Source organism: Anopheles maculipalpis, chromosome 3RL, assembly GCF_943734695.1.
Source record: "Anopheles maculipalpis chromosome 3RL, idAnoMacuDA_375_x, whole genome shotgun sequence".
Classification (NCBI taxonomy): Eukaryota; Metazoa; Arthropoda; class Insecta; order Diptera; family Culicidae; genus Anopheles; species Anopheles maculipalpis.
This window is the reverse complement of record NC_064872.1, coordinates 43,477,817-43,494,849: the sequence shown is the minus strand read 5'-3', so window position 1 is coordinate 43,494,849 and position 17,033 is coordinate 43,477,817. Positions and strand designations below refer to the sequence as shown.

At 43.1% G+C, this 17,033-nt stretch overlaps 1 protein-coding gene across 1 annotated transcript; it reads right to left on the bottom strand.

Annotated features, from left to right (window-relative positions):
* Positions 1 to 112: 112 nt before the first annotated feature.
* Positions 113 to 15,391, bottom strand: LOC126560634 (protein disks lost). The gene is made up of 12 exons (XM_050216591.1): positions 15,362 to 15,391; positions 15,017 to 15,096; positions 10,181 to 12,136; positions 8,480 to 8,636; positions 8,090 to 8,371; positions 6,667 to 6,798; positions 1,776 to 2,723; positions 1,574 to 1,700; positions 1,170 to 1,505; positions 896 to 1,099; positions 623 to 810; positions 113 to 323 (listed from the first exon to the last, which is right to left on the bottom strand). Exons 1-12 carry the CDS (start codon positions 15,389 to 15,391, stop codon positions 171 to 173), a joined length of 4,593 nt encoding a protein of 1,530 aa, XP_050072548.1. The 3' UTR covers positions 113 to 170.
* Positions 15,392 to 17,033: the final 1,642 nt, after the last annotated feature.

Genomic DNA, 17,033 nt, shown 5'->3' with positions numbered 1-17,033 from the left:
GTCTTTATTCGTTCAAAATTAATTATCCTAAGTACACTTAAATCAAACACAAAAATAACCAATTCGAATATCAACATCCGGCGGTATCAGCTCAGCGGCATCAGAAGCTGTACTGTTGCGTGGTCTATACGGCGGTTACATCTAGTAAAATGTGTACAATTGTCTAAATATCAAAGATCTGTAATATCTCTCGCAAAGTCGGACAGCATTTCCATAAACATTTCCGAGTGCGAATCGTCGATGTTGTGGCGGCCGTGGGGTGATGAGGGACCGCCTTTTTGCAATACTCGCTTGATAACAACAGAAACACGGTCCAGGGTTGGCTGCGTTATGATTAAAGTAAGTCATATTAATTTACCCAGCTGAGTATTGCATATCTCTCTCTCTCTCTCGCTTCTTGGTTCAACGAACGCTAAGGTCACGCCGACCATCTAATATCTAATGGCTTATTAAACTTGCCGATACTACGTAGCTGGATAGTCAGTCCTCACTCGGGACGGTCCGGATGGGATTTGAACCCCGGTCCTGCCGTTTGAAGACGAGCGTTGCTGTCAGCCTCCCCACCGGTCCGCCCCAAGTGAGTATTGCATATATACACAACAAATAAACGAGTAGTTCTTACCTGTGGCCAATCTTCGTGGAATAAAGTGACGAACTGATCATTCAATAAATCCTTAGTGATAATATCTGCACCAAGCAGCACGGTGATGAACTCTGCGTACACTTCATAATGAGGTTTAGGTTCAGCAGTAGCCTCGAGCATTCGTATATAGCGTTTGCTTACTAAATGCGAAAATACGTAATTGGCGTCTGAAAGAAAAAAGAAGCAAACAATAGAACAATTAACATCTTACAAGAAACATTTTAAATAAACAAATTGAAAGAAAAGTTGCACCTCGTTGCATCTGCGTTTGTCGATATAGCTCTATTTCTGCAGGATACATAAGCGACCGTTCGTGCGAGGATAGAGATTCACCGGCCGACGATTCCTCCGATTCTGGTGGAGGTGGCAAACAGAAGCGGGCCAATTTCTTGTGTTTCCATATTGTAACGACCCGTTGGAAAAGCTCAAGTACGCTCAAATCACAGCGCGACTTTACTGCAGAAGAAAATTTAGCAAAATTGAGTAAAACCTAACTTGGGAGCTGGAGAGTTGTTCAACTACTTACTTATAAGTAAAATCAGTTGTAGCAACATGAACGCCAGTAAGCGATCCATCATCGGTGTTGTGCAGAGACCAGGTTGTTCGAGAAAGTCATAAGTTTCTGCGGTAAATTCATACAATTCGTCTGAGGTAAGTTTCTCCGGACTGGTTGATGCGCGGTGAACGAAAAGTTGTAGTTTTGCATACAGCCTCGATGGCATAATGGCACAATTTTCCGCGACCGAGAATTCCGTTTGGTTGGTGTTGATTGTAAGTGTTTTGCTTGCTTGTTGCTGTTGCTGGTGTTGATTTTTGTGTATTAAATTTTGCGATTCACCTTCTACATCTTTACAGAACATGCCTAAATCGAAGAGAGAACCGTTAGTAGTTATTTACACCATAAGATGAGGCATGTTACGAGCAACTTACCGCTAATGGTCATGTACGACTGTCGCCATTCATTCGATTTCTGGAGGCACTTTTCTAGTGTAATATTTCGGCACAGTTTGCGAACCTGGTCAAGCGTTTCCGCCGGGAGCAATGCATCAAACGATTCCTGTAAAACAAAAATAACAGATCAAACCTTAGAGAACATTCGTTGCGGTGGTTCAGCACTTACGGCCGCACTTACCGTGATTCGTTTGTTTAGCATTTTGGGCACGTGGCTCTCCCAGGTATTGTTAATGCGGTCCAGTGCTTCATCGCAGATGGTTTGTATTGTTCGCTTTGTGCCTTCTAAATCTACAGCTCTCACCACCGCTATACTATCATTGACCGTCTTTTTCTCGGGTAGAATAAACATCATTTGAAAGTCCTTTATCACGGCTGACGTTGCACGGTCCACGATTAGCTCAACGGTGCGTCGCAATGATTGGCTTTGCGATTGTAAAAATCCTTCAACCAACCGTTGTTGAACGTTCCCGTGTGCGAGTTTTGATCGATTCTGGCCAGCGCTCGTGGAGGAAATGTTCAATGAAGACATGTCCAGCGTAGTTGCTAGTTCGTTCACTGCACTCGGTTGATTTTGCGTTACCACTCCCGAATAACGTGTGGTAATATGGCGGTATCGACCTGTTCGAGAAACACTTTTCTCCATTTTCGATGGCATTACGGACACTCTAAAATCGGCCAGAAACGGACAGGCAGCGCTGAGTATGTTTTCCAACAATGCGTTAAACACTATAGGTTGCTTGTTATTGCTGTTCGCTTGTTCCGTTAGAAGCGACTGTTTAGTAAATCTTGCTATTTGATCGTTGTTAAGGACACTGCTAAACATTTCCGATGAATTGTAGTACTCCTCTGGAACGTTGGACTGTTCGAATAACCAATCCAGACAGCATCGAACGATGAACCTGGACGTGGGGACCACGAATAGCTCGCGATCCATAGCAAAGCGGCACATAGATGTCGCTTTATAGATATCGTGCAGCATCCGGAAGAGTTCTTCGTAGTATCGTAAGCGAAGCGTCACCACATCTAACATGCTAAGGTACTGCACAAGCCATGGTACGGTTATGACGAGCTTTCGCTCAGCAACAGATTTCAATAGTATTGGTTGTACGTCAAATGGGGGCAATAGCTATAATGAAAATGGTGCATTTGTATTTCATACATAAAAGGAATAAACACATGATCTAACTTTATATTAAAATTAAAGGAATATTATAAATTCCTTAATCATGGCACGGAATTTGTCCTCGCTCTTGATTTTTTTACAGTACAGTTGTAGTAAGCCTAGGGTAGTGAGCTGAATAGCTCACTTCATTAAACTCAACGTTGTCTACGGCAGGACCGTGGTACAAATCCCATCCGAATCGTGCTCCCGTAGTGAGGGCTGGCTACCTAACAACGTTGTCAAGTCTTGTAAGTCATTCGATGGCTGGGAATTTAGAAGGGAATTTAACAGCGCTCCAAATTCAGACCTCTATTCTCAGTATGAAAATAGCACTATTTATTTTTTTATCCTTCGTCCTCTTCGCTCCCGTGTGCAGATTGCGGAGCTACCGGGTGTCCTCACATCTCAAAAGGCACAACGCGGTTGCTTTTGATTCTTAAAACAAGATGCTATCAATTTCATAATTTACTATCTTTTCGTTTGTTCACATCCGTCTAAAGTCTAGTGTAATTGTCTAAGACATTATAATTGATAAACTATTAACAATAATTTGAATTCACTGAATGCTTAGCAAGCTTTGGAACATTTTTACATGTTTATTATGTCATGCAATGAACATAATAATTGAGCGCAAATAAACATAGCTTACGAAAATAGGCAACGCTTTGAAAAATGTTTTGCATCTAATCGATATCGGAACCCTGACGCTTGGTTGTTGTAAAAACAAACTAAACCCCAAGCGGTAAACAAGAAAGACGGAAAGATTCAAAATTAGAACAACAATTGCACCAACAATAAAAGCTTCATCAACTGAGTACGAGCAGTAGGGAACTTTCTCAGGAGCAAAAACACTCTGGAAGGGCTCACTGAGTTGATCCGAACGATTGGAGTACATCCGGCGAGCCTGCTGCTGTTGCTTCTGCTGCCTCCAAAACACAAAGAATGATAAGCCTTAGGGCAAAGGGTGCTGCTGCTGCTTTATCCTGCTTGAATCGGGAGTCTGGCAAACAACAGGAGACGGTGGGGGCTGGCTCCCAATGTCCCCGGAAAAATTACCGTAATGGTATCTTCTTACGATAATGGTGCTCGTAAGACATGCAACAGCTTTCATGGGCTCCACTTTCCGACCCCATTTTTCCTTCCGGTATCTGACACACTGACGCCGATAAACAAACACAAACATGTTCACCATTCCTCAGCCATCACTCGAGATGATGGAAGCGCCTAGAATGAACGAATTAGAAACGAAAAAAAAAAATACAAGCAAACACATACCGGACAGGCTGATTCTATCTTGTTTCATCAACAGAAATCCAGTCTTTGTCTTTCGTTCGGGACATATATTCTTTTTTTTTTCTTCTTTTTCTGTAATGGTAATGGTGGGTGTGTTGTATCCTGTTTACGCTAATGGCGCGGTATAGCTTTCCAGTATCGGTTGCTCTTATCACGTGCGATAGGCTATTGCGCGCTCAATCAAACAGCTCGTAGAACATTCCACGCCTGAACTTCTTTTTTTGTTGAATGGGACAAAAATCCAATTCCAGATTGGAAGGTGGTAGACAAAGGATGTAAGGATTTTAGACGCAACAGACCTCCGATTTCAATTTTCAAAAGGGAACAGAAACACAAATGCGTGCAAGGATTTTTTGAAACATACGCACACACAATAAGAATGGCTCTGTTGAGTGCAGAACAATGTGCTTTTTACAGCACCACAAGAAAATCTGCAAATAGCTATTGATGCAATAAAACTTTATGCATGAGACTATAAAGTGAAGATGAATGAGGTTTCATTAGCTGATAAAACCCCAATATTGCCGTTGTTTCTGAAGTTGGTGGAGCAAACGTTGTGATGAATATTTGAAGTTTTCAATTAATAGGGTGACATTCATCTATTTAGGATACATTTCTAGCGATAACATGACACAAAGAGCGGTCCTATGATTTTACCAACAACGAAGCATACTTGAGAAAACGCTAAGGTCCAGCTAAACTGCGAATTTAAGATAATACAAACATTTAGAATAGATTTCTTGTGATGTTTTAGGAGAAGTTTGTTTTGTGTTTAAACCACAAAAGATCAACAATCGGCATCGCAAACATTCAGGAGGGTATAGAAGCCTGCATGGGGTGGCTGGACTAAAAGTTAAATTGAAAAGGTGGCAAACGCACACTTGCTCATCCATTCAAGAGTTTTTGACACGTGTAAGTGATCCTACAAAAGGAAGCCAAACCCTTTACAGCGGAAGGCAAAAACATTATGCTAACCACAAGAAGATCGAAAGGGAGTTTTGTGTGTCTATGAACGAGTTTAGGAACTTGTGGGCTTTATAAATTAAAATTTATATACAACTGGGAAACGGTTTGGAATATTTAACCCGATAACTCGTTATATTTACTAAAGCAAGAATGCACTCGTTTAAGAAACTAAACCTGATGTTTTTGTATATACTACAACAATAATTAGACAAGTTGTGCAACCAAGTTTAATACAGGTAGAAACAAGAGAGAAAAAAAAGTAACTACCTTACTAAACTCAAATTAATTTCACTCATGTCGTTAGCATAAGCTTAGGCTGCCAAAAGGTACTTTATTTGCTTCTCCAAACAAAGAGAACCGCAGCGCCACCGACAAAGGCGTAGTGTTTTACCGCGTGCGGCCAAATTAAACCGGCGAAGTGAAATCATCTTCGAAGGATTGCTCCTGGCAATGATCGGGGAGAGGCCGCCATTCTGCGAGCCGGCATTACCAATACAAGCGAAGCAGGAATTTAATAATAACAACACGCAACATGCGGACATTTGCCACTGCTTTAGAACTCTGGATGGGCGCGTTCAAAACAAACTAAGGAAGCGAACGAATGAAACCGGGCAACCGAGAAACGAAGCGTGGAGTGGTAGAAGACGCTAGTGGTTTCAACGCGAAACCCCCTAGCACCACGCGATTATGCGCAACAAGCAGCAGCAATAGCGTCCCGGCACATGTACTGCCGTTGTTGAGTGCCTGCCGAAGATAAGGGTGTACCTTTGCTTCGGTCCAGTGTGTTTTTTGTTGTTGTTGTATTGGCACTACCGGGAAACGGCCCCATACCCGGAACAGGAGAAGAGCAATCATGAGAGAAAATGTCATCGAGAGTGTGTCGATATTGCGGTGTAGAAATGGTATCCGCTCGTGCCTCGGTGTCCCGTCTGAGCACAAAAGTATTCGTGGCAGGACACATCGTCACACGCATACACCTACACTGTCGGCTGGTGCTTTCTGCGCATGGTAGCTGATACGCAGTTTCTTTGTTTTCCCGCACGCCCGGATCTTGCAAGGCCGCAATCACTATCACCTCGGGTGAGCCTCCCCAAAATCCTACCCGTCTCCGACTGGTTCTTTTCCGTCGTTTTATTTTCCTCGGTCGGCACTGTACCATCCCGATGAGTTATCTTCTAATTTTTTCTCTCTAGCAACAAAGGGAGGATATTGAGAAAATTCCATTACCAGACAGTACCAGACAGAGTACCTCGTCACCCAGCGGTGTATCCGAATCCAGCAGTGAGTCCTGCAGTGCAAACTAAGCACACCACCACTCCAACCGACGCTGTTTGTGCGCGCCGAGTGGTATGTGGCCGGTGTGCCGGGTCGCTGTGTGTCTATGTGTGTGATTGGGCACGGACGGCCATAAAGCAGCGCCTGCGGGCAAGTCGTTGGCGATGGATTTTATCGCACACAATCCATGAATGAAGGGAGCTAAGCAGCTCGAATCAAAGACCCATTGCTGCAGAATGCCCATTTCCTATCCCCTCGGGACAGTTGGAGCCACCTGTGGTTTGTGGGCATGTGGCCGAACACTAATAATCCAGCACATTAGGCTACCCACGGTGATGCTGGTCATAAATAATTGAACCAACAAAATGCTCACCATATTACGCAGCTCGATTTGACGATTTTCCACTATCGTGTTTCGGCCTCCTTCGTACTGGAATGGGCGTGCGATGATGAACCCGATAAACTTGGCCAGCAAGCGCATTGTGGCGATTGTTTCTGGGCGAGCCTGTGAAAAAGCAGAAGGAAAAAAATATACATGTTTAGTCGCAATTAGTGGCTAAAGTTCGTGTAATGGAAAATGTGCTCAGTAACTCTACTAAGCTTGAGTTGGGATAAATATAGAAAAAGAATAAAGTTATAAAGTAATTAAAACTTCAGCTTCGGAACCGATGGAGGCGCATGGTGTTTTATGAAGTTGTACGAGTTTACCGATAAGAAATCATTGATGCTGTATACTCAATGGGCAGTTCAAATGCATGTGAAGGGATTTGTTTTGTAACTGAATTTGGGGAGATACATTTTTACACAACTGTATGCAAAGTATGGAAAGCTCGGAACACCATATTTATATTGCGCCATAAATCTCTAGACTCACTCAGAGTTCACTGAACTTCTGTCCCGTACCATTTTCCCGCAGAGAGGGACACGGTGAAGCTGTAAACGGAGACAGCCACACGGAACTCTATCATGACTGTTGGCAGCAAAGAGTGTTGGTAAAATCGGGGCGTTCTATTTCCGCCTTTCCAATGCGGGAGTTCACAATGTACGCGCTAACTACCGATGTCTCGACCGAGCTGAATCGGGTTGAGTGCGAGAACCAACAGGCGGATGGTTATCGATCCGTTTTTGATGCGACGTACTGATATACAGACATACACATACATACAACCGTATACGTATATATATTAATTCTACACACCGTTCGTGGGGCTGGATTGGCATGATATGATAATATTGCTCACCGTTTGTCAGCGAACCGGGCATTCTGCGCGTTGTACTGTGTTGGTGTTGTACAGCTTGATTGCAAATAGCATGGTAATCTATAATGCTCACGAAGGCACAGATTTGCAGGATGAATGAGTGAATTTAAACTAATTAAAAGTCTCATCTATCGTTCATTTCATTATGCTTCTATGGCGGATGTTATTCGTCTCTATTTCCTGCAATACGCTGGAAACGTTGCGAGCTGTAAACATTTGCATTCTTTTTCAAATTTCGAGCTGTGTTTGTTTGTCCAAAATTCATCCAAATCATTCACATTAATACACTTGTTTGCATCAGTTACTCGTACTCCGTGCCAACACATCATGGGTCCGTAGGGTGATAACAAAGTTTTATCAATATTTACCAGAAACTGTATACGGCTCGCTTCACAGTGCGTCCAGAGCTACTGTTTGAAACAAACGAAGCGAAATAAATTCCCTTTTTCCTTTTCCTGTTCATCACGCTCATTCATGGCATTGCTGTTTCATTTTCACCTTTATGTTAGGATCCATTTACCCAACCGAGACACCTACCACGTATTCCGATCGCGTCGTACTTTCTACACTGCATATGTTGAATATTTCGTACGTTGACCCATTCAGCTGCAACAGCTCGTGGATGAGGACCGCCTTCAGTTGCTCAATGAACATCGGATGATTTTCGCTAGCCACAATAAAATCTCGGAAAAACATCTGACTCCCGGGGAAGAGATACTGAGTGGAAAAAATGCTTGGTCCTACCAGCCGCTGTCGTAATTTTGATAGCTTTGTCAGGTCGATGTTGGGTAGCGCCATTTGAAGTTCGCTGGCCGAGTTCTGCAAGAGAAAGAGAGGAAAGGATTTTTTTTTATCAACAGCCCCTATACCTATACCTATCACACAGAAAGTGCTCAATTGTTGAACGAGTCACTGGCCTATACTTACATCAAAGTTAAACGATATGATCAGCTGAGCACTAAACAGTTTCGCCAAATGGGACATATTAATTGGATGGTTTAAAATGTCAAGTATTGCGCGAACTTTTGAGCCGAGCTTCGCCTCGAATTCCCACGATGGATTCAAATGTTCGGTTTCCCATACTCTGAAAGTGAAATTTCAATGAAAATTATTTTAACTAGTATTAAAATAAATAAGACTAAACAAGAAAGTAAATGAAATAAGAAGAATCCTTCTCGTAGCCTTATTTTGTTTAATTATTCACTGTCTCAATCTTCTCTTTTCCGTGTTACTTCTATTCGTGACCTTGGTGTGATACTTGATGACAAGTTGAACTTCAAAGATCATGTTCACGAAGTTATATTGAAAGCCAATAAGACTCTTGAGTTTCTTCATTCGTGTAACTGTTGTTTTCCATGATCTTATTTGTGTTAGGAGCGCGCCATCCTGAAATACTCATATGTTGTTTGGTGTCCGTCTACACGAATTGAAAATATTCAACTCGTGTCGTTTATAAACGCATCTTTGGCTCAACACCTATGCCTCCGTATGATTCGAGACTATTTCTTTTTGGTCTTACCTCTTTAAGTCATAGGCGTCATGTTGCTCAAGCTTGTTCTGTTGGCGACTTATTGAGTGGGTTTATTGATGCTAAAAAATCTACTTTCCTCTGTCTGTTTGTATGTTCCTTCAGGTTCACTTTTTCCTAGAGATCCTATGGCTTTGGAAACGCGACATGCTGTTTACTGTAATAATGATCCTCTTTTTTCATGTTTCAGTTTGTTCAATCACTTTTATTCTTACTTTGATTTTGATTACTCCTCATCGGCTTATCGTTCCCGTGTTTGTTCCTCCTTTAATTTAAATCTAGTATTACCTTTCGCTTCTTTCCCGCATTGAGCATTTGATATATTTTTTTATTTCTAAACCGTTGTGTAAATTTTTTAAGATTAGTATAATTTAAAGCGTTTAAGGCAGAAATTGTTAGAAAATAAATAAATAAATAAATGTACATGATCAAATGTGACAAATAAAAATACTTTTTTTATATCAGGGTTATGAATTCATAACGGCAGGGCCTGTGATGTTCGCTGCTAGGGTATCCAGAGAATGTTTTGAGCTTTCCCATGGTTTATTGACGATACTTCAGATATCAGTTAAATATACTGGTTTTGGGAAGAACTGTTTTCTTTTCGGATAGAATTTTACACAACTATTTGTACCGAAATACAAGCAAATTCTACCTAATTTTTTTGAAATTTGAATTACAGGTTGGAATGGCATGCCCATCTAAAAACAAATTATTAATAATTTTAAAAATACATGAAAGGATAATATAAATATGTGTAACGTCATTATATCAACATATTAGAAGATCATGTTTATCCATAAGTATATGTGAGACGAATAATCATGGGACGAAGCCGAAAATATATTTTAAAAAGAGTATAAAAAACCTCCGGACGAAAACAAAGTTATATGAAGAAGCATAAAAAACACCCAGAATGATCTGTATTTAGTTAAAACATATTATGAAAAAGAATTGTTATATACGAATAATCATTGACGATTAATTGGTTGTAGATCCTATAAGATCGACAGAGCTAAGGACTTGCCGATGCTTTAGTTCTCTAAATATGAAAAGATTTTGTTTTTAATAGAGTTATTAAAATGTTATCCATCACTAACCTTAGAGCGGCGTAAAATAGATCGCGCTGCTTGTTGAATGCACTAAATTCCTTTGATGAAGGAAAGTGATCCTTCGTATCGTTTTCTTGCTGGTAGAACACGTTGGTGATGCTATTGTTCAACAGCAGATCATCACCGGTGGAAGCCTGATCGATGAAAGGGTTCTCAAGTTTCATCTTTTGCGCCAGCATGTCTCGCAGGAAACCGTTCAACGTCGGATGCAACGCCCCAAGCTGTTCGTTCTCTACCACGACTCGCAGTGAGGTACTATCGAGCAGTGCCAGCAGTGTCCGTTGGTGGTAAAGCACTTCGGTGGCAAAGTAGACACAGTTGTGCGGGCTACGTAGAACGCAGGAGAGTTCCACCGGAGCATTGTCAGTGATGGCGGATGTGGTTTCGGGTTGCTTTTGCGGTACCGGGGCGATGTACCGTTCCGTGCTAACTAGGTTGATAAGATAGGCCAGCTCGTTCAGCATATTTGGCACCAGGTTGAGATCCATCAGCAGCGCATAGATGGTTACCAATCGATCGATGGTAGGCTTTTGCGTCACTTTATCGAATTCGATTATCAATATCGCTTTTATTCCCTTTGTTATATCTTTCTCGTCATCGGTTTGGACCTGCTCACTGATATTACTGGCACCAAGCTCAGTGGCAGGTATGACATTGTCAACCTGATTAAATGACGTATGCAGTGACTGTTTTGCTCGCAAATTTCTTTGCATCTGTGTCTTTTCTGCCAGGAGAAAATCGCTTCGAATCTCGTCCTTCAGATTGCGCAACATTCCCCGAGGGTCACGGCTAGCATCGTCGTGGCATTCGATTGATATGAGATTGTTTTCCGAGCGGAATGATGACGAGTTGAAGTCATGGCGTTCCGACACGGTCCGACTGACGGTAGTTGGCGCGATGCGCCTTCTTTGGTTCCCGAACTTCTTTCCACTGCCAGCACCGGGCAACGAACCGTCTTGCGATTCGCTGTAGGACGTTTTGGCATTGAGTGAAATACGCTTCTTCACGCTTTGCCCACTGTCATCATTGCCCGTCTGGTCCTTGTGCGGTGTTACGTTCAACTGCGGAAAGTCATCATCCTGAAACATGGGACTGTTTAGCGCGCTGGACGAATTTAGGCCACTGGGTTCATTATTACTGCCGCTGTTATTGTTCGTAAATGGCGAGCGACGATTTCGATGAGGTTTCGTCGCGTGCGTTACGATGTAGTCACCGAGGCAAGGTAAGCTTGTTTTTTTACGCCGGCCGAACGTACCACCGCCATCGCTTAATCCGCTAGTTTCTTGACGTTGCGAACCGTTACCGGGAGTACTGGGCGACGGACATGAGACCTCCAGACTTCCGTTGCGTGATGATCCGTGCTGTGCCGTTGCAGTCTTCCCACGGCTACCGGCGATTGGGGTGCTGGTAAAGGACAGCAGCATACTACCGGTCCCGCTTCGTGAAGCTTTATTGGTACGGGGAGGCGTCGCGAAAACAGCTTCATTGGTGTTCTTGCAGCGTGATAAGGTTTGATTTTCATTATTGCCGGGTGTAGATTGCCTGTCGGCTGCACCAAGCTGTGGTGGGAATCGTTTCGGCGTGGAATAACCGGTTGCTTCCCCCAGTTCGCTATCTTGGGTCGCTAAATGCTCCAATGACCAAACATTGCCGGACGATTTTGCATCTGGCTCACACACACCCGGTAGACCACCGTGATTGTCGAAGAGCTGCCCTGCTATCAAATTTACCGATGTTCCGGTGGTGTCAAGTTCGCTGGCTCTATTTGTTGAATGACCTTCGGCAGCCGGCAGTGTTGCAGCGCCTGGGACACCGGACATTGGGTAACAAGAGCTGTCACTGATTGACAGTTTCCGCTGCTGGGCGGACGGATTAGACTGGAGCACGTCACCCACATATACCTTTCTCGGCGTGTCACATCTTGGTGGGGCTATTTTCGACGAGCTGGAATAAGATATTGCGCCCAATCGGTTTGTGAATAAAAAGATAAAAAAGAAAAAAAGAAAAATTAGCATAAAACAGAAAATAAACAGTTTTAATATCTGACTGATTGGGAGAGGAAATCGATGGTCATTCTGTCAGCTTAAACAGGCGATTTATTATTTTATTAAATTTTTGTTGTAAGTTTAGTAGTATGTGATATGGCGATGTTAGTTTATTTTAAGTATGACGGCTTGCGCCATATTGTCAAAACCGCATGTATTGAATGTTTATAAACTAGATTTCCAGGGCATTTCCTCCCTGTTTTTTTGCTTTATCCCTGGCATGCTCGGAAACATAAAATTCTAATCGGACAAGTTTTTCGTAAGCAAGATGAATTATCCAGCTAACGATAATCACAAAAGCCAGCAAACCAGTTAGAAGTGCAACCAACAAAACAATACAATAAAATTCATGTGTTATTTCATTACATTAAATTAATTTTACTGCTTTGCCGAACTGCATTGCTTGTAAACTGCAAAATTGTTAATCACTTGTTACTTCTTGTAGTCGAAGGAGTAATAATAATCTCTTAAAGTGAGAGCAATGGGTCTATTTTTATGCATTTCAAGTTTCCATTTGAAAGTTCCAATGACAAGTGTTTACTTGCGCTTTTGCATACATATTTAAAAAATAACATATTTACCACCCCTCTTACGATCAGTTCAAAGGTCCTTTTTGTAACAATTGAAAACGAATTTTAATATTCTTCGGTGCGCATCATAAAGTATGCTGATTAATGCGTTCATTCTCACGGCACAAAGAATAAAATTTAAAGCAGAAACAAGCAACATAACGAACTCATTAAGATTAGGTCAAAGATAATGACATCAACCAACGCTCGAGGCCTATTGTGCAATTAAACTCACTAGAGCGCTAGGCACTCGGTTAGGCCAAAGACTTCCGCAATTGATCTACGCACCCCACACACACACATCATCATCATCATCGCCGGCGTATGTTGCCGCGGCACAGGTGAAAAAGTTATTGCTGTTTTGCTGTGTATGGTTGTCTGTGCTGCTGTTTCACTTCTTTCTATTTGTTCGAAGAAAACGAAACGCTTCTTACTGTTCTTCTTCGGTTAATCATGCGGCTTAAAATAGAAATGGTTCGCGCACCAGTGCGCTCAAGAAAGTTCAAGGTCGAGCAAAAAAGCTCTTCAGCATATGACAGGGTGGCCCGTCCATTCGCCGCCTCCTGCCATCATGGCCACCACCACACACACACACACACACCCCACATACATACACACACACGTTCGCTAGCTCTTTGTCAACTTCCGCAAAACCCCCAGATTTCGTTCGTTCCGACGATCGGTACACACATTCCCATCGGCGCTGCCTTCATTATCGTTGTTCTTGCGCTCTTTCGTTCGCTGTAGCTTTTTCTCACACCTTCCGCCTCGCCATCTAAGGCCTCACCCTGTAACGACGTTTGCGTACAAACGTTCGTACAACATCATCGCTGAAGTCGATGAACGGCGAATGCAAAGAACGATGGCCCGCATTAAAACCGAGATCAGCTTTTTTTTTGTTGGTTTGATGCTCGTTATCGATTGATCGTAATGGTGTGCGTTAGTTGTGCTTTTGCTCTACATGTTGGCACGAGACGGGATGCTTTCGCACCGTGAAGCCGGATATCAATTTAGCAAATGAAAACGAGCGTTAACTTAATCGGTTTCGATTAGAATGTAAAGAACGGGGATTGGATGATTTTTGTATTGCAGTGGCATACTCCAAAAAATAAGTTTGCAATAGTTTAAACCGAGTGGAAATATAAAAAAAATGATTCACTTGGACTACAAGAATCAAATACGCAAAAGTGTGGGAAATTTAAAAAAAATCTTCAATAAATCCATCTTCAGACATCTTCCGCCTGTTAAGCTGTTGTGTTGCATCTACATCAAAAAGTGGTAAAATGTTAATATAACAAGCAACAATAGCAAAAAAAAGGGCAGACACAAAGACTTAACGAGAAGTTTTCAACTGGATCAAGCGGGAAACCCCTCTCACGTGTAATGCAGGAATGTAGAACAAAAGACTTTGCTGCGCGAACCGTGACCGCGACGAAACATTAGCAGCAGTTAAAAAGTCAACGTTCTCTGTCGTGCTGCGTTCTGCCGGCCGACCGAGCCGCTTCGCAACAGGCGGGTTAACGAATGATACTAACACAGCACCCAATTCAGTGGAATATGTAACGGGCAAAGGCTTAACCTTCGATGGGAGAATGACCGCTCTCGTTATAGCTGATGCTGCCGTACCTCCCAACATCATGGTCAGGGTCATCACAGCGAGTGGCTCACGGTGGAAGAGAGCCACCACTTGGCTGTCGAGCGTCATCGCACACACTCTCGTGCAGTGTACCGCGTTAGGCAGTGTTGCAGGTACCACTGGAGCGTGTATCTTTCCATCTGCCTAGCCGCCAGAGACACACAACACACGAGAGCATGCATTTTGTGTGGCTATTGACGGAGCCTCGCGAGTCATTGTGAATTCTGTGCGATCAGTCAAGTTCAAGTTCGAGCCACTTTTGCACGAGCGAGACGACTGGTTAAGCGGATAGATACAAAACAGAGAACGCGTACTGGCAGCAGCAGCAGCAGCAAACGGGGCCAAAGAACTTTCCTTTTTATACGTGCTCATTGGCACCCCCTTTCAATGGCATTGGGGATGCATTCTCAACCAGAGGTGAGGGTACTTATGAATGAAAATGACTCATGGTTCGTTTTTGATGACTTTTTTTTAGACCCATTCCTTGCTGCTATGGGCCAATGGAGTTGTAATTGTGGAAACAAATATACAAAAGCTACACGCGTTGATTCGAAATAAATAATCTAATACTTACTCTTCCGTTTGTGCACGGATAAAACCGATGAAGAAGCTGGCAAACGCCTCCAGACCGCGTTGATGATGAGCCTCATGTTTCTATTTCATTCGCACAAGGATACATACCGTGTAAAACGTCCCCATCGCGAACAGCAAACCGAACCCGAAACGAAAAGAAAGAAAGGAAATAGAACATTAGGCACTATGTAAATGACCGACTACAAAGAGCGTGGAAGCATCGCTGTTAGAAGATCATAAGCACGACGTGCAAAAGCACGTCGCAGCGCGTTTGAAGTATGTGTGATTTACAGCAAAATCTGCTGCCTCACCTTCTGTGGCGGCACGCAGCTGAACGCGTACGTACCCCTGACGAGTTTATTGGCTTATACCTCATCTCGATCACGATTACCTTCGGCCCAGCTTCGAATTCGCACGAATGGTACGCGCGTTCATTGACATACAGCTTAAGATCAAGATCAAACCATCCGAGAGCCATCACCGCGTCATCGCGATCGTCGAATAGGGGAACCGAACGAAGTCTCGCTGTATAAAATACACCACCACACTTCGGACATTGGCTGACCAAACACAAACGGTCAATTCAACCGACCGATCGAGAGGTGTTTTAGCAATAATTTAGCTACGTATTACTCTTCCACCGTTTTTTCTTTCCCTCGTGGCCGATGTTGTGGCTTTCCGCTTGAAATTTCATGGACTTCCCTTTCGTAGAATTGGCCTCTGCATGCCGCGCGATGGAATTCGCGGTTCGATTCAGCTCCATTGACCGAAAGCCGGTAACAAACCAGACGACCTCCCTTTCGCAGGATGTTGGCGGTGGACGGATGATGATGATGATGGTCTTGCAAAAAATGGACTGTCGCGGAACTTGATCCTCGTTGACATAACGTGCGCGTAGCCGATACCTGAGCTTCGTTTGCAATAGTATACCCGGCAGTTGTTTGCACAAATGTCCACCTATGTGTCCTTGTATATTGAAATCGAAGGTTTCTCGAACAAACGGCCAACTTATTTGCAGAAGGAAGTAAGTGTTGCTGTGTGTCGCCTTCGAAACAGAAGTATCCATGCATTCTATTTGCTAAGTACTCATCAAACTCCACCGAAAATGTTACGGATCATTCGACATGGTAAACAATTTAAAATTTATCAAAGCTATCGTGTTTGGTGTAGTTATTACATTTCCAAGAACTTAGCACAAACGTGAAATCGGTTGAAATTAAAACATCGCAAACAGTAGCATGACCAGCATGAAACCGAAAGCAAGCACTTTACCACGCGTGCGTTAATAATATGATCATGATTATACCGAGCCAAGTGGAAGAGAGGCGTCATGAATAGTAATAGGGGTGCTGCCGCATACTAAACATTTACATTCGAAGGGGTCCTCCACCTCCTAACAATTTTTTGTTGTTGTTATATTTCTAGTGGCAAGCCTCCACAGCAACACAACGAGGATATATGCGAAACTAGCACCAACTGAAAACGAAAGAACCTTGAACTGACATTAACCCCGAAAATTCATTCGAAGGAAGTCGATTATCTGTGGAACGCTGTGTGGTGCTAGATATGGTTTCCTGTCGGTGGTATCCTGCCCATCTACAGGTGTATTGAAGATGAGCAATCGTAGAGCCTTCGCAAAATCGTGCAGCACAGCAGCAGGCTTCTCTGTACTCGATGGAGCTGAGTGGTTTGTTGAGGCTTTGAAAATATTTCAAATCCTACATGATAATGCTTCTCATACCCTCTTCTGGCTTCATTCTTCTAAGGACACTACACAGTCAAATTGTAGTTGATTTTGCAATTAATCAAATTCAACGATCTTCGATGCTATGGCAAATCTCCCGTGCCTCACCGACCGCATGGTAATAGGTAGGCCCTTCCAGTGATCGCACAGTGGACGATAGTTCGATGGCCCCTATTAGATTCGCGGAACGGAAATCCGTGACTCACCTCTACCACCTGCTACAAGGGTTACCACTCTTTTTATTCTGCTCATCGCACAACTTCTCTCGTACCGT

Bases quoted from the DNA above. Each gene is read 5' to 3' on its own strand.
- LOC126560634 (XM_050216591.1), bottom strand. From the start codon at position 15,391: ATGAGGTATAAGCCAATAAACTCGTCAGGG. The intron at 15,097-15,361 runs GTACGTACGCGT...CGAATGAAATAG, and splicing joins AGCCAATAAACTCGTCAGGG to AAACATGAGGCTCATCATCA. The intron at 811-895 runs GTGCAACTTTTC...TTTTTCTTTCAG, and splicing joins ACAAACGCAGATGCAACGAG to ACGCCAATTACGTATTTTCG.